Here is an 18,117-nt window from a genome sequence, read left to right as displayed (position 1 = left end):
AAAAAAAATGCTGTGTTCGGAATCATCCATCAGGTTCATCAAAATCACAGACAAACAGCACAGGTGGGCTGGACAGTTTGGACTGGCAGCTTTTGGCTCCTTCCCCCATCAGATCCAGGACTATTTTACACTTCTCTGCTAATTAAGATTTCCATGAAACGTTAAGCATAACAGGCACACAGATAAACAAACAAGGCCTTATGTTTTAGGTGTTTTCCCCCAGGGTCTCGAAAACAACGTTTTCACAATAAAAACATATTTGAGAACTACAGTACGCTGTCTTCTTTTTAAAAAATATAGTTTAATTGTAAAATTTTGGAAATAACATAACTTCCCATAAGTCATCCAGGATCTTTAGTAGATTCAGTATTTGAATCCTGCTGGTCCAGTGGACACGCTGAGAACCACTACATAAGTTAATCCAACCACAACGCCTTGTTCCTAGACAGACAGGCCAATGGATTCTACATTTCCAGGGCTTCGTCACAGCATCTGAGGACAATCCACTGTCTTCAGATACTGGAAGTTGGCCACTAACAAAATCATAATCCAAAATGTCTGACTCTTGGGCCAATTTGGCCTAGGGGTAAGCAGAATTTATGTATTCATTTAGCAAACATTTCTTGAACATCTGCTGTGTGCTAGGCTCTGTGGATCTGAAAGATGAATAAGACCTAATCCCTGTGCGTTAGCTGGTCCTGAGTGTGGGCAAGGTTTTCTGAAGCAGGGCAGAAGCTTTTCCATGTGCTGGAGCACAGTCCCTCTGGATGGATGAATGGATGGAAAAATGAAGAGATACAGATCTAAAACATTTTCTTTTCTTTTTCTTTTCTTTTTTTTTTTTTTAACAAAGCCTGTCAGAGTCAATGCTTACTTTAAAATATCCATGTGTGTATTCATCAGCCTCTGCAATCAAGTTCCTGAGCCCTGGTCATTTCACCTATTTAGTGTTCTGTCTGCTTTGCTGTGGAAGGAAGTGCCTTTCATTAAAGGCTGAACATTTTTAATTTCAGGGAAAGCCAGAGTCCAGGCTGAAACCCACAAATACCATGGCAACCTATTTAGCACTCTTGACACATTACTACCCTAATGAAGACATCCTTGCTAATGCCAGAGCCAAACAGCTATTTATTAACTCAGCCTAACCTAGTCTACAATCTCTAACAGGAGTAATTGCCCTTAATTATATCACAAATTGAAGTCATGGTTTAAGTAGTGAAAGTGTTACATCTTCATTACAAATTTGCCATAAAGCTCAGTTTTCAAAGGAGTTTGGAGAGGACTACTAGGAACAGTATGCTTTCCTGCCATGCCACAATCTAAGGAGAGTATTTCTTTTGGAAAATAAGTTCAATATATATTTGGACCCAGACCCAATTATAATGTAAGCAATAGCACTCACAGTCACAAAGAAATTTACTGAAGCAAATTCATTACTCTAAGTTTGTAATCTAAATAGAACAGATAACATACGTATCAATTTAAAAATACATCAAAATCTTCTGTTTCTAGACTGTTGTGTTCCTTTAACTTCTTGTTTTGCTCTTGTACTGGAGCATTTTATTAACTGTTTAAAATTGCATTCCAATTTATGAAAAACTAGTGGAAACAGCTGATAGTAATGAGAAATTTAAAATTTTATTTATGTCTGGAGACAGTGTTAATTAGAATTACAAAAATGACGCCATTTGTGTCTAGAAAAAAGTGGCAGTGACCTTGAAGACTCTGGAGGAGACATGACTGCAGAGGATTTCAGCTTTACAGTTCAATCACCTTATTTTCAGTGAAGGCGGAGTTAGGCAGCTCCAGGAGGCCACCTTGGAGCTGCAATTCCCCATGGAGAGGAACTTGGGAACTGGCAGCCAGGTGCTCCCAGCAGAAGGGAGCTGAGAAGAGGAGGGAAAGGGGTGGTTCTTTCTCCCTTCAGCCTTTTCTAGAATAAGCATGCGTCTAAGCAGTCCTCTAATGTAGCCCACTGTCTACTCTGGCAATAATAAATCATGATCTGCTCGTTGCTCTGATCAAAGCCATCACTGCTTTGACTGGCCTGCCTTCCCCAAAAAAGGGCATGGGAAGAAATTATGAGAGGGGCATGGAGAAGAGCTCTTTTATTTTGTTCTCAGAATGTGTATGGAAATAGCCAAAATAGATGGTAAGTAATTCCTATGTCATGTAATTAACCAGATATTGAGCCTTCAGGAGGGAAGGAGATGATGGGCATGACAGAGGCTCTTTCCTGGGTGAAACAAGTATAAGGTGGGAAGGGGAGACATAAGGAATCCTAAGAGTTTTGGGTGAAACAGCCCAAGGCAGGAAAGCATCAAGTGTCAATTGGGCCATCTAGAAACACTGATGTACCCTGTCCTTTTGGGGCCTGTGCCCTAAGATGAACACACAGGCCCAAGGTCAGAAGGGCTGAGCAATGATGCAAGATGATCATAGCTAATGCCTTCTGAAGACTTTCTCCAGTCATCTCACTCTGAAGTGTGACCAAGAGCCACAGGGAGACATTAAAGACAGAGGTAGCAAGTTGGCACATTATTAAAAAGCTGACACCTTCCTCACTTTAAAGGTTTTCCCCACCCTTTCATTTTCTTAAGGAAATAAAAGAGGTAAGAATAGAAAGAGAACTGCAAGAATGAAACCATGACATGAAAGGGATGAGAAAGACTTGGTACCAATTTTTTATACTATGAAAATCATTTATCACAGTCATTTCCAATTTCATGTCATTTTACTCTCTACAACAAAAAAAAATCATTAAATACATAAGAAAATAGATTCTAGTTAAACTTCTTCTATACCCTCTAAAGATCTGGGTACTTGGTAGGCTCTCAGTAAATGCAATTTCTGAGACTGGAATTGGCTCTGTAGACTATGAAACACCAGCAAGTAGTTTAGCCTCTTCGTGCTTCAGTTTTCTCATCTGTACAATCAGTGAAATGATGGAACCAACCTCAGAGATATTGTGAGGTTTAAATGGGTTAATAAAAGAAAACTGCTGGCCGGGCACAGTGGCTCAGGCCTGTAATTCTAGCATTTTGGGAGGCTGAGGCGGGCGGATCACAAGGTCAGGATTTCGAGACCAGCCTGGCCAGCATGGTGAAACCCCATCTCTACTAAAAACACAAAAATTAGCCAGGTGTGGTGATGCGTGCCTGTAGTCCCAGCTACTCAGGAGGCTGAGGCAGGAGAATCACTTGAATCCGGTAGGCAGAGGTTGCAGTGAGCCAAGACTGCCACTGTACTCTGGCCTGGGCAACAGAGCGAGACTCTGTCTCAAAACAATAAATAAAATAAGTAAATAAATAAAATCAAAGTGCTTAGGCTAATCCTGATATATAATAACTCAATATGTGTTAGTTATAATCATCTTAATGCTGTGAAGACAGAATTTTTAGAAAGGACTCCCTCTGTGTTCTGAGAGACCACGTACATCACTATCTGCTAACACAGATTTTTTTCTGGGTGGAAAGTCAGCCGCATGGTAAGAGGCAACCCTGCAGAGCAGGCTGCCATGTTGGCCTCAGACATGAGCTGTGGGACTACATCTGTGAGGCTGTTTACTCTCCCTCAGGCGGGTCCTGCCAGTGAAGTACAGGCAGAGACGCTTCCTTGGAACACACTGGTGAGGTCTGAATTTGACGGCTCACATAAAAGCCCCAAGCTCTGACACAGCAGGCCTCAGATAACTGTTGATTCTAAGTTTCTTTCTGGTAAACCCTAGCATGAAATGTACATGCTGACAGTAATGTCTGGTTCCCCTTGCTCCTCCAATATCAGACAATAAAGACCTACCAAAACATAATAAAAAGCACATATGCCAACACAAGAATAATATAATTCCTCTTTCATCCCAGTTCTATAATTATTTCCCATCATTCCAGGAGGCAAAATAAGAGAGAATCTTCCTTCTTCGGGGCCAGTGATTTATGGCCATTTGTATGGTGCTCTTTCTAGGAAGCTCTGTAGGTTAACACCCCTGTGGCTAGAACCACTCAGGGAGAGATTACAAATATTCATCAAATATTTGTTTTACAAAGACTAAGTTAATTTTTTTCTTGCTCCTATATCTTTTTTAAAAGACCAACTTAATTTCAGAATTCATTAATAAGTAAGCCAGAGGCCTTTTGTGATGGAACTAAATATACCAAGCATCCCAAGACACAATGATTGAAGACTACACATTTTAAATGCAGATAAGGATTCTGAAGAGCAAGGCTTTGCCATGAAGAGGAGAACAGCATTTCTCGAGCTTTCCTAGTCCTCTTCCTCTTATATGTAGAATGACCAGGGTCAGTGCTTAGATTCCACCTGCTTATGCACCACAGGCCCTAGGACATCACACCACCGCCAGAAGGCAACAGAAGGGTCCTGCTGTCTTGAAGGTGCTGATCACTACTATTAATACTTCAGTGTGCATTGCTTCAACCCTGGGGAAGGGAGGAGATCCCTGGGGTAGGAAGAAAACAACTGGAAATGGGAGGACCTAAAGCAGCAGGAAATGGTGAAAAACTCTCACTAAGCCCTCAATACCTTAGTTTCTAACAGCGAGTGGGGCTCAGGAAACAGGGATGCACTCCACGAGGAGTCACATCTGCTTAACCCTGGGCTGCTCCCCTGCTCTAGGCTGCTGAGAAGGACTGGACCATCCTTCACTCCCCTCTGTAACTCTGACACTGTCGGTGGAGGAGGTGGAGCACAGGGACTTGGACCCAGGAAGACCTGTGCTCTAACCAGCTCTGCGCTTTACTGCCACATCATTCACCCCTGCTAAGTGTCAGTTCCTCCCATTTGTAAAATGGGCACAGCATCTACCTTGTAGATTGTTTTAAGAGTCAATGCAATATTTATGTTGGTAAAACCTTAGCACTGAGCCTAGGACACAGTAAGAGCCTGGCATATGGCATTATCCAATGGCCCCAAACTCTGCACCAGGAAGGCCATAGGTCACCTTTTGGGGATCTGAATTGTATCCTGAGGACCTCTGGCTCCCAGTTCCTGCTATACAGGCCTCTCCCCAGGCTACTGGGGTCATTCACAGCTTTTGACCCAGCAGGAACATGTCCATCTAAATTTGTGATGTTCTGTTATATCCTATGCCAGACATTTAGCTCTCCCCAACATAAATCACTCATCTAATTTGGTGGCCAAGGAGTACAAATAAAATGTTCACTTTGTTATTTTCATGACATAAGCACTCTTGCTGACAAAAGCAACAAAGAATAAGGTATATATAGCGGTTCCATACCATATGCTCAATAAAGTCACTGAGTCATTTCAGTATGAGTTCAGGCTGAGGCATATGTAGCTACAGGCAACCCTTATGGTACCACAGGAGCCCCAGCCCACGCTGGCAATATCTCTGAGGGGTCTTCTACTCTACCTCCATCCCCTGCTGCCTGTGCCCATGAAGCTTCAGAGGCATCAGCCCCATGACCCAGGCTCCTGTGAGGACCAAGAAGAGGACAAACACAGTAACACCTGTGGGGCTCCACTGTGCAGGGAGTTTGGATACAACACACTGGGTGATGATATAAGCTCTGCAGTAAGCTGGCCTGGGTCTGAGTTCAGGCTCAACAGTCTGGTAATGGTGCGTTCTATAACCAGGTAAATTGTCTCCTCCTCTGTAAAGTGGGTATGATAAGAGTAACTCCCTTGTAGTATTATTGAGAGAATTAAAAGGGATGATGAAGGAAAACACTAGACAATGCCTAGCACTTATTAAATGTTCCATAAATACTACTGTTTTTAATACTATGTAAATATTATTGTTTCTAACACGAGTATTATTAACAAAGCACCAATGCTCATGAGTCTGTTTTCCAAGGTTGGAAAAGCTGAAGGAGTCCTCAGAATGGCATCCCTCTCATTTTCACTCCATGAGGTTTTCTTGAGTTGGAGAGAAGAGCTGGGCATGTGACCAAGATCACCCTGTCCTGGCGAGTCCAGGCTAAGAACTGTTGCTGCAAACACCAAGATGGGGCAATGCGCCCAGTCTAGGCACTGCCCATAGCGTCGGGCATTTTTACTTAGAGAGAAGAAAGATGGGGAGAAATGCTCTCCTACACTAAGAATATTTACTTGGAAAGGGGAAATAAACTGGTTAGAAGGTTGGGTGGGTCATTAAAAGTTTACAGTCTAAATGAATTCTTGATGGCTCTGCCCATAACTTGTTTGAGCTTTGACTGTAATATCTTCTTGAAACAAGACACTAGGATGGCAATAAGCACGCATGAGTTTTAATGTTGGTGATTTACCAATGATTAAAAAAACATTCTGCACAGTCAGCCCTCCATATCCCTAGGTTCCATATCTGTGGATCAACCAACTGCAGATAGAAAATAATGGGGGAAAAAAAGGATGCTTGCATCTATACTGAACATGTTCTGCTTTTTTTTGTTCTTGTTATTCCCTAAAGCATAACAACTATTTACGTAGCAATGGCATTATATTAGGTATCATAAGTAAACTAGAGATGATTTAAAGTATACAGGAGGATGTGCGTAGGTTATATGCAAATACTATGCCATTTTATATAAGGGACTGGAGCTTCCATGGATTTGTGGGGGGGCGGGGGGGAGGGTGTTGCCCTGAAACCAATCACCCATAGATACTGAGGAAACAACTCTGTGTGATACTATAATGGCGGAAACACGTCATCATACATTTGTCCAAATCCATACAGTGAACAACACCAAGAGTAAACCCTAATGTAAATTATGGAATTTGGGTAATAATGATGTGCCAATGTCTGTTCATCAGCTGTAACAAATGTCCCACTCTGGTGGACGATGCTGATAATAGAAAAGGCTGTGCATGTGTTGGGGTAGGTGGGATAAGGGGTATCTTTGTACCTTCAGCTTAATTTTGCTGTGAACCTAAAACTGCTCTAAAAAATAAAGATATTTAAAAATGAAAAACAAAGTTCTATGTGTTTGTGAATACCAAATGACTGCTTATTTTATTCTGCTTGCCGGTCAGAGTACTCCATGGCAGGACAGAGCAAGGTTTCAAGAGCAAAAAGATACACACAGACCTTAGCCAGAATGCAGAGATTATTACCTTCACTGTAAACTTGAACAAGTCACATAACTCTCTACGGCTCAACTGCCAGACAACAGCTGTCTTGTTCACTTGGCAGGAACTTTTATGAGATTGAAGTAAATTCTATGACTTCTTATTGAATATGCACTAGAAAGGCAAACAACAGATTCTGGGCATTTTCCAGAAATTCTTGGGGAAGACTATACTTTTAATTTCAGTATTTTAGGCTTTAACAGTGTGAAAGTTGACTTTTTGCACTCAAGTGCAACTGAAGGAAGAAGTTCCATCATGTTAAATCTTTAAATGTTCCTTTATTTTAAATCACTATGGGGGAAATATAATATACATGAAGAATTTAGCTTTAGAATGTTTCTTTAAAACAGTTTGATTTTGAAAAAAAAATCCAAGAATGCTCTAACTGGCTTATAACTTAAATTTATGATGGAAAATAAGAGATAATGCTAACGTTTCTACATTTACTACCTTGTTATCTTATAATCCCTAGGCCAACTACAGGCTCACAGCAACACATTAATATTAACTCCTCAAAATGCTCTAACCTGCTGACCTAAAATAACCTGTAGTCTACTAAAGGCTGCAAATGGTACCTTTCAAAACATGTTTCACAATATCACAAATCAACAGCTCAGCAATATTCATTAAAAATGACATGTCTTTTTTTTTTTCTTAATTTCCCTGGGCTCCATGGATTGTGTGTATGTGTATGAATGAGAGAGAGAGAAAGAGAGAGAGAATTTCGTACGTTACTCAGGTGGCATTTGGGAATGAACAGTGCTGAAAATAGAAATGGATAGTATTCGCCCTCACTCTGCCAAGAACACAGAGTCCGACCATGTCTATGGAGAAGCAGATGGCATCATGTGGGGACACCTGAGGCAGGGAAGGTGCAATACCTAAACTGATTTTGATGTTGGCAAGAGTCCCTGTTTACCGACTAAGCATGAACGTGCCAACAGCTATTGAGAAAAGATGTTAATTTCCTAACCCTCTGTCCCTGGCTGTATATGGACCTTTTTTGGCTTGTGAGTGATCAGGCTGTAATACTGTTTCATTAATGGGTGGAATTTTTTTATGCTCCTTTTCTAAGAGATAAAATTTCACTATACCTACTGATGGTGGAAATTCTTTACAAAGAATAAAGGAATAAAACAAAAAAAATCTTTTTTTTTGGTATACTTTAGTACTTTAGACATTAATGTATTAAAATGGAGATTTATCTACATTTAAAAAAAGGATGACTAGAATTTCTAAAGACCACCTGAAAAGCTTGCAATCTCCCACTCTCCTACTTTGCTTTCAAGTATATGCAGTGAAATCTTCAAGGATACTCTTTCCAGAGTTTTCCAAATTTCTATTTGCCTACTAATGTTTTAGTGGCCTTGTTTCAACCTGAAAAAAATGCTATCTAATTCCATTCTGTTATTTTTGTTTTTAGTAAATGAGAGGTAAAACTGTAATCTGACTTCTATTTCTGGTCCAATTAAGATCTCAAATAGTTCATTTGCCACCTCTCACCTCTGTCTGTGCCTGGATATTTTAGCCTAAGATTGACTAAGCTACTCGGTTTCAAAGGCTAAATTGTTATGCTCCTTTTCTAAGAAACAAAAATGTTACTTTCTTTTTTTTGAGATGGAGTCTTGCTCTGTCACCCAGGCTGGAGTACGGTGGCACGATCTTGGCTCACTGCAACCTCTGCCTCCCAGTTTCAAGCAATTTTCCTGCCTCAGGCTCCTGAGTAGCTGGAACTATAGGCATCTGCCACCATGTTAGGCTAATTTTTGTATTTTTAGTAGAGACGGGTTTTCGCCATGTTGGCCAGGCTGGTCTTGAACTCCTAACCTCAGGTGACGCATCTGCCTCGGCCTTCCAAAGTGTTGGGATTACAGGCATGAGCCACTGCATCTGGCCAAAAATGTTTCTAAAATCTTTTTTTCCCCAACAATTAAGGACTGAAGACAGCTATCATTATTTGCATTTTGTAGTAGGGGAAATTAAGGCAAAAAGAAGTGAAGGGATATGCCTCTAGTCACCTAGAAACCCAGCAACAGTTCTGAGATTTCAACAGAGATTTGATACCCATGTCGAGAATCATGATAGCCTGATGGTGGATGTAATATGAAAATGTCATTTATCAAACAATGATGATTATATGGATCGGGGACTAGTTAGAGAAGCACTGGAAACAAATCCTGAGGGTTTCTTAAGGGCCTGGCCCTGAGCTGGCTGCCTCACGTCTGTTTCATTTAATTCGGCAACATGGTCTGACAAATGTAAGCAGGAGTTCGTTCTATAATAGGCATATGCTGAGAAAGCTCACACCTCCTCAGTGCCCATATATTCCAGACTTTTTTTTTTTTTTTTTTTTTGAGTCTGGGTCTCACTCTGTTGCCCAACCTGTAGTGTAGTGGTGCGATCACAGCTCACTGCAACCTCAAACTCCTAGGTTCAAGCGATCCTCCCACTTCAGCCTCCGGAGTAGCTGGGACCCAGTGTGTGCCTCCATGCCTGGCTAAGTTTTTAAAAATTGTTTTAGAGAAAGGGTCTCACTATGCTGCTCAGGTTCCCGACCATTTTTATTAGTTGCCTAGTGTGTATTCTTTCAGGGTTTCTATATGCAGATTCTTTCTATCCCTCTCTAATAGCCAACAGGCAGGCTCCCTGTAAACATGACAAAGCCACTCCAATTTTGCTGGCCAAAAGGAAAAGCATCATGGGCACAAGGGCTGAGTTAATGGAGAGCAAGTGGTAATTATCTGCTCTATTAGATCCCTCTTCCTGCAGCCCAATTTCATGGGAGGCTTGGTTTATAAAACACTGGCTATCTGACTAAACCTCAACAACAGATTAACCACAAATGCATTCCTGGAATTTACGTTCTTCCCGCCTCAGTGCTGTGTAAAATTATCAGGGAACATAGACCCACAGGGGTCAGGACAGGAAGCAGCATCAACTCCGATTCTGTTAGGGCAGCATAACATTTCATTTAACACAGATAAACGCATCTTCAAAGTCATCGGCACAGTGCTACAATCTTAAAATGCACAAGCTGATCCTGTTATTCTAGTGCCTGTATGAGGTTAATGCAGCTTTATGGAAATGTTTACTTTGGAGATATATTTTTCTTGTATAACACGGGAACCAAAGACATTCATATCTTCTGTGCTGGATCTGTTAAGAATAATAGACTTAATCACTCTAAGGCCAAACTAATCTAATTTTTGTTTTGCTGTCTGCTGTCTGTTTTACTGTCTGCTTATTGTTTGATGTTAATTTATCTCCCTCAGCAAGATAAGCTCTCATAGATAGTCCACATACCTCATAAGACCCAGCACATAGTAGTAATTCAAGAAAAAAAAAAATCAATGATTGAATGATCATAATCTTATCATTGAAATGAACTTAGTTCTATAAATATGAAGCACTACTTTAAGGCTTGCTTCCTGCATAAATATGGATGGGGAATCTTCAGTATCATAAGCCAGAATAAATGGGAAACAAATGTCCTATCCCAGGGGGTAGAATCCTTTCAACATAGCAAGTCCAGGTGATCTAGATGAATTCTAGGTTGGTTTGCCTTGAGCCAAGGGTTTGGGCAAGACGCTCTTTGGGATCCCTTTTATTTACATGAAACATGCCCAAACCTAAGGGGAAAGAAAGCACCAGGTCTGAAAATAACAAAATAGAGACAGTTACTTGGAGAAAGACTCAGGGCACCTTTCTATACTTCGGAGGTTTTGCCTGTAATTTCCATCCTATCCCAAGTCTTCATCACTAGTCTCCATCCCAATGCTCCCCAGGCATGAGGTTACAAGACTGGCATCCTTTTAAGACTCACTCAACCTGTCATCTTTTCTAAGAAGTGTTCATTTGATTTTAAGCCTACCTTAGATGTCATTCTTCAATTTTCCCTCTATACCTTGTGCATGTGTCAATCTTTAGGCCTTCCACATCATAATTTGCTTTAAAGCATCTGTGTCCTACCATTACCCACCAGACTGTGAGTTCCTTAAGGGCAGGGATCTTAGTCATCTTTGTCCATCTAATACTTAAGCAGTGCCTCTATTTGACATATAAAACTCCAATAATTGTCAGTTGAAATCAATTCAACTTATCAGAAACAATGTTTTTTTTTTTTTTCACCTAAATGGTAGAAGGCTTTGGTACAAACCCTACTTTCTAGAAAATGTTTCCCTTTTTACTCAAGAACTAAATAATGTAGACAAAGCTCTCAATGCTTAGCGCTCCTGTAGGCATGCAATAAATCCAAGTTTCCTGGGAGGGAGGCTGTAAAAACAACAACAACAATAACAAAACAACAACAATAAAAATATAAGTATCCTTTAGAATGTTAAAAACATTTTTGGCTGAACATTGCATTTGTAAATCTCTTGGTCATTTCAAATTTTCTGAGAGGTATATAAATAAACATCATAAATCAGTGCATCATACTTGCAGAACCTGAGGGGTTTTTGGACATTAAGTAGTTACTCTTAAGGGAAGTTAGTATTTTTCTTATTTTCTTATGAATAGCAGAAGCTAAAAATATGAAGGAAAAGAGGCAACATGCCCCAATCATTTACAAGGGACACCTTTTCATAAAGGATTTAATTCACAAATACTCTACAAAGATTTGTTGCCTTAAGGTAAAAAGGTGAAAGGATATCAGAGATCGTCTTCTAGTTTAACCCCTTTGTTTAATGAATTAAGGAAATTTGGAGAGCAATAGTTTAGTTGCTAAAATCGACTCAACTCTTTAATATGATAATTATGAAGCGCAGATATATTAATTTTCATTTTTCTTCTGTTACAAAATATACTTAAGTGTTAAGAAGAACACTTAAACAGCTGGCTAGGACTCCCATAACACTCAGACATCAGCAGCTTTCTTTTCAAAGGCCCACAATGCCTGCTTATAAAGTGTTCATGGTAACACTTTAAGGCTGCTTCCTTCATAAATATGGACTGGGACTCTTCAGTATTGTAAGCCAGAATAGATGGGAAACAAACGTCCTATTCTGGGGGAAAAATCCTTTCAACATAAAAGTCCAGGTGATCTAGATGAATTTTAGGTTGGGTTGTCTTGAGCCAAGGGTTCACGCAAGATGCTCTTTGGGATCCCTTTTATTTACATGAAATACGCTCAAACTTAAGGAGAAAAAATATCTTTGAGAGCCTGCAGGTAAGAAAGTAAAGTAAAATAACAAGCCTATCTATAGTTCTCACCTTGCCCACAAGCGGGATATATCATTATTTTGGCCACATGCATAAGAAGAACTTACTGGTGGTTAATGAAATTAACACATACGCTAAAGAGTATGTGCTTTACAACTAGAAGCTCCTCTAGCAACAAGTTCAATGAAAAAGACAGCTGCCCTTTGGGAGGAAGACACTGTTCTTTTCAATTGCAGAAGCCAGGTCCTAAAGAACCTTGAGGAGGCTAGATTGACAAAGGCTATGCTAATAAAAAGTATTATGATGTATCCAACTCAAATTGTTTCTCCTTGATACCCATGTGCCAAGATCCAAAGTTAAAGGCTTGAATTCAAAAGGCCACTCACTACAAGAGTTCAGTTTCAAGACACTGAGGAAGGTCATCTTCAAACTAAAATTAGGCTGTTTTCATTCTATTAAATCTCAGGAAAATTATTCACAAATAGAATGAGAATTTATTATGCTCTATATTCCCATCACTTTAATAACTTTCTGAGAGCATTGACAAATCTAATTTAAAAAGATAAATTTGGACTCTAGCTCCTGTAATTAAGAAAAATACTGTTCCTAATGTGAAGTTTTCTTAAATTGCCATTTAAATTTAGGCAAGTCATTTATTTGATTAGGCAAGCCTTGGGCTTTTTGAGGGGGGAAGAAACAACATGTATTGATTACTAGATTCTGCACTGTTTTTTGTCTGGCATATTTAAATGCCTCATGCCAGCAACCTCATTTGGAAAAGTGCTTGGGGAGCTTTTGTTCTTTGCCCAGGAGCCACCGTGTCATGGAAAACCTTGGATCAGACTACACATTTGTATAGTTCTCCCTATGAGGCACTAGTGGGCTGCTGCCCCACACAGGGCAGGATTGCAGCAAGAGGGGGTGCCCTTGGGGCAGAGCCTTCACTTCCCACATTTCTAAGACGGCAGTGGAGGCAGGGCATGGGGAATTGGGAGGCACTGGCCTTTATCCCAACTCAGCTAGCTACCACTTTCAACAACTTTTCTGTGCTTCACTTTTTTCTAAAACAGCACAACTAGAAGCTATTTTCTAAGGATTTACCACCAACGGAAGCCACAGGCCTGGGAAAAAATGAAAAGACATTTAAAAATTTCCCCCAATGCTAGTTTTTTTATACATGGATTGTGATTTCTGTTAGTTCACAATTGCTGTTCTTGCCAGCCCTCTCCTGTTGAGTCGTCCCTAGCCAGTAAAATAAAAAGCCCATGAAAACACATCCGAAGGCACATATAGCACAATAAGATGAATGATCTTGTGTATCAGTGAATATGAATTTATCTTTCATGAACCTATCAAAAGAAGCTTTACCTCCCCTGTGTTCTCTTCACTAGAACTAATTTCCAAGAGGATAATCACTTTTTGTTCTGTCATAAAAATTACCAGGTTTGCCAGGTCCTCCAAAGTCAAGCTCAAATGTCACCTCTTTAAAGAAATCTTTCCTGATCTTTTAAACCAGATGGTCTCTGCCTCCTTCAAACTCCCAAAGCACTTTTTTCCTCTGACACTAATGTTCTATGGCCATTTTAAAAATTGATATTATGCTCCTAGAGGTAGGGTCTTATGTGATTTCTAATCTTGGTCTCCACTGAAGGCCCACAGGACTCCACTGTACTGAAATCCATCAAAGTGCTTGACTGCAGAGTAGGGGGTGGAGACTGGGACAGGGTTTTCCGTGTAACTAGAATGGGTTCCATATGTGAAGGAACAGAACAGTATCATGCATAAAAGGAAATAACAGAAATGCTTCTATCCTGACACTGGTTTTGTGTGTCAGCAGGTAAGCAGGGAAGTAGCAACATTTTGGTTGTTTTGGTTTTATGGTGATCTCCCATTCCCTTTACCTGATTCTCTGATTAGGACTTTTGGTAACAGAACATTCTGTCACCATTAACTTTTGCTTGACATTGGATTATTTCTAAATACAGTTTGGCTGTCTTCTGATCGGACATTTTCAGAGGAAATGAAGTTAGGTTAAACAAATACTACATGAAAGGCTACATTTGATTTTGACAGCCAAGAGTGTTTCCTGGGTATGGAGTTTTATGAAGAATCTCCTATTTGCTCTGGTTAATTTGATATTGCATTGCCCATAGTTACAGAGTACAGTCCCCATCTGTACATCACCCACAGCTATTTCACATTGGTAAACATGTTTGTCCTGATGGTTACTGAATATTTAAAGAGGTAACATCTCTTCCTGGGTCTTATTTCCCTCTGCACTCATGACTAATATAATGCTATTACATAGTGTGAACTTGAATTTGACAATTTTCTTTAGATACTTTCTCTCCATTATCTGGCTTGATGAAAGGAAAAAAAAAAAGTGCATATTATGCTATGTAGGGAAATCAGGATCTTTAGAATGTTTAGAAATTCCAAATGGAGAATAAAGGGAACAACTCCGGGTATAAAATGCAGGGCTCAAGTCAAAGGAAGCCTCTGAACAAGAAGGAAGAGGGTCTTAGTGCAAGCAAATAAAAATGTACAATTGAGATTTCATCCCGCAAGCCAAAGCTCCAGAAGCTTCAGGAGCATCCTCACCCCCACCTCACCTCTTGTTTCTGTCCTCCAGCTGTAGTGTGTACACCATGTCGTCAGCAGCATGTGTCTTGGAGTTACTGTCTCCCCATTTTAGCTTCAGGCTCTGAGGACCAGCAGCAGCACATTCTAGCCTAGGAGGCAAGGGTGGTAATGGCCGAGTTTTTGCTTTAATGAACTGACTAAATGGTCCAGCTCCAATTTCATTTATAGCCTGAATTCTGATCCTAGAGAAAGGAAAAAAAAATACAGACAATGCAGGTTAAAGCAGCAGCAATTCTTCATTCGAAATAAACATTGAGCATAGTATTTATTACTTGTCCCTAAAGCAATAACATAGAATGAAGAAAAACAAGTTAAAGTAACTCAAGAGAAATAGAAGCACGGGGTTGCTCAGTGGACAGACTATAGTCTCCATTTAAAAAAAAAATAGCAAAAAAGCACGGTAGCAAGATATCTCTTACTTCTTTAATTAAAAAAAAATAGGTTTGTTGTCTCAGGGAAGATATCCTAAAGATACGCTTTTATATTTTGTCCTAGCTGCCCTTTAGCTACCTCATGGTCAGTTTTGGAAGAAGGTGAGCTATCAAGAGTAAATGAAATGGGGGAACAAATGAGTCTCCTTCAGAGTCAAAAACAAAGGACAACTCATCAACAGGACATTTCATGTCTCCCTTTTGCCAGCCTCATCCAACAATCTCTGCAAGTCCTTATCTAGAGCCAAGCATGCAGATATTGTTAGTAATGGGATGGCGTCCAGATGTGCAAAAATCTTAGCTGGATGTTTGCTATGTGCAGCACAGAGTTATGGATAAGAAACATATTACCTTAATCATCCATGAATTTAAAATCGAAGAGTTAAAATGTATATATAAAATGTTATTTTACGCCAGGAGCAGTGGCTTACACCTGTAATTCCAGCGCTTTGAGAAGCCGAGGCAGGAGGATTGCCTGAGTCCAGGAGTTTGAGACCAGGCTGGGCCACCTAGTGAGACTCCATCTCTACAAAAAAATAATTTAGTGGGCATAGTGGCACATGCCTGTGGTCCCAGTACTTGGGAGGTTGTGGTGGGAGAATTGTTTGAGCAACACAAAATGAACTAAAAGAAAATTGGTATTGAGTAGTAGAGGGTTGCTATAAAGACACCTGAAAATGTGGAATTGGCTTTGGAAGTGGGTAATGGGCAGACACTGGAAGAGTCTGGAGGGCTCAGAAGAAGACAGGAAAGTCTGGAACTTCTTAGACACTGATTAAGTGGTCATGACCAAAGCGCTGATGGAAATATGGGCAGTGAAGGCCATGCTGCGGAGGTCTCAGATGGAAATGAGGAACTTTTGGGAACTGGAGCAAAGAACTTGGCTGCATTGTTTCCACGTCCTAGGGCTTTGTGGAAGGCTGAACTTAAGAGTGATAACTTAGGGTATCTGGCAAAATAAATTTCTAAGAGTAAAGTGTTCAAGAGGTGACCTGGCTGCTTCTAACAACCTATGATCAGATATGGGAGCAAAGGAATGACTTAAAGTTAGAACTTATAATTAAAAGGGAAGCAGAGTAACAATTTAGAAAATTTGCAGCCTGGCCATGTGGTAGAGAAGGAAAGAGTACTTTCAGGAGAAGAATCAATGCAGTCTGTAGAGCAACCACTTGCTAGAGAGATGAGCAGGATTAAAAGGCAGCCTGGTACTAATATTCAAGATAATGGGGAAAAGCCCTTAAAGGGCATTTCACAAACCTTGGAGACATGGACCCTCTCCTCCAGAGGCCTAGGAGGACTGAATAATTAAAGGTTTATTGAGGGCTCATTAGAAGCATATGCTGGCACCACACTTTTTGTACAGCCTACAGAACCAAAGGTTTTGTACAGCCTACAGTTTATTATAAGCCAAACAAATCTCTTTTCTTTATACATTAAAAAAATAAAGTGATGTGGAAAGGCAAAGGAACTAAAATAGCTAATGCAAAATTTAAAAATAAGAATAAAGTTTGAAGAATCACACTACCTGATTTTAGGACTTAGTATAAAGCTACAGTAATCAAGAGAGTGTGGTACCAGTGAAGAGAAGAACACCTAGATCAATACAAGAGAACAGAGACTCCAGAAATAGACCTACACAAACGGGGCCAATTGACTTCTGACAAAGGTGCAAAAGCAATCCAATGGAGAAAAGACAGTCTTTTCAACAAATGGTGTTGAAATAATTGGATATCAATAGGAGGAAAATAAACCTCAGCTTCAACCTCACACCTTACACAAAACTTTGCTCAAAAGGGACCACAGATCTAAATGTAGAATATTAAACTTTTAAGAAGAAAACACAGAAGAAAATCTACTACCTAGAATTAAGTAAAGAGTTTTTGGATATGACATGAAAAGCATGATCTTACATACAAGAAAAAAATAAAAAACTGGATTTCATCAAAATTTGAAACTTTTGCACTGCTAAGAGAATGAAAACAACTAGAGACTGGAAGAATGTATGTGCCAATATTACATCTGACAAATGATTTGTAACCAGAATGTACAATGACCTCCCAAAACTCAGTTAAGGAAATAATCCATTAAAAATGGGCGGAAGACTAGAATAGACACTCCACCAAAGAGGGAATACGGATGGCAAATAAGGACACAAAAACATGTTTGACATCATTAGCCGTTAGAAAAATGCAAACTAAATTCGCAATGTAATACCATTATGTTAAAAAAGTGCTGGCAGGGATAAGGTACAACTGGAACTCTCCTATTTTGCTAGTGATAATGAAAACTGGCATCACCACATAGGAAAACAGTTGCCTTTTAAATATATACTTATTACATGACCCAGCAATCCCAATCCCAGGTATTTATTTACTCTAGAAAAATTAATATTTATGTTCACACAAAAACCTGCACACAAATGTTTACAGCAGCTCTACTTGTAATCACCTAAAACTAGATAAATATCTCCTCATAGTTTGGAACGTAGTAAATACTCATCTCTGATAAAGCAGAGCAAAAACTCCATTACAAAGGGCCTTACTTTTCCCAGATTCTATTACACTGGGGCTGCATCAAGTCTTTTGTACATAAAGCAATATAAGTCTCTCGGTATAACACTGAAAGACTAGAACTCTTCCTTGCCTCCCATATGAGTCTTATAAGATTGCTTTATGGTATTAATAGAAGAGTTTCTTTCTATGATTGGAATGTAACATATTTTTCAGCAACTGGAAATGAAAAATCTTTTTAAAAAGGCAGTCATCATGATGGTAGAAATTACTACCCTCTTTCCCTTCTCAGG

The 18,117-nt window shown here is 39.8% G+C and overlaps 1 protein-coding gene across 8 annotated transcripts in view; it reads right to left on the bottom strand.

Annotated features, from left to right (window-relative positions):
- The window catches only part of FNDC3B (fibronectin type III domain containing 3B), a 361,054-nt gene that overhangs the window by 23,010 nt on the left and 319,927 nt on the right, over window positions 1-18,117 (bottom strand). For all 8 annotated transcript variants that reach the window (XM_031009318.3, XM_063704357.1, XM_055381469.2 and 5 more), the window contains one exon: window positions 14,853-15,065. In XM_031009318.3, the coding sequence (XP_030865178.1) occupies window positions 14,853-15,065 (213 nt within the window). The remainder of the gene's footprint in view (window positions 1-14,852; window positions 15,066-18,117) is intronic.

This window comes from Gorilla gorilla, chromosome 2, assembly GCF_029281585.2.
Source record: "Gorilla gorilla gorilla isolate KB3781 chromosome 2, NHGRI_mGorGor1-v2.1_pri, whole genome shotgun sequence".
In the NCBI taxonomy this organism is placed as follows: Eukaryota; Metazoa; Chordata; class Mammalia; order Primates; family Hominidae; genus Gorilla; species Gorilla gorilla.
The sequence above is the reverse complement of the archived record's forward strand: the minus strand, read 5'-3'. Positions and strand labels throughout refer to the sequence as shown.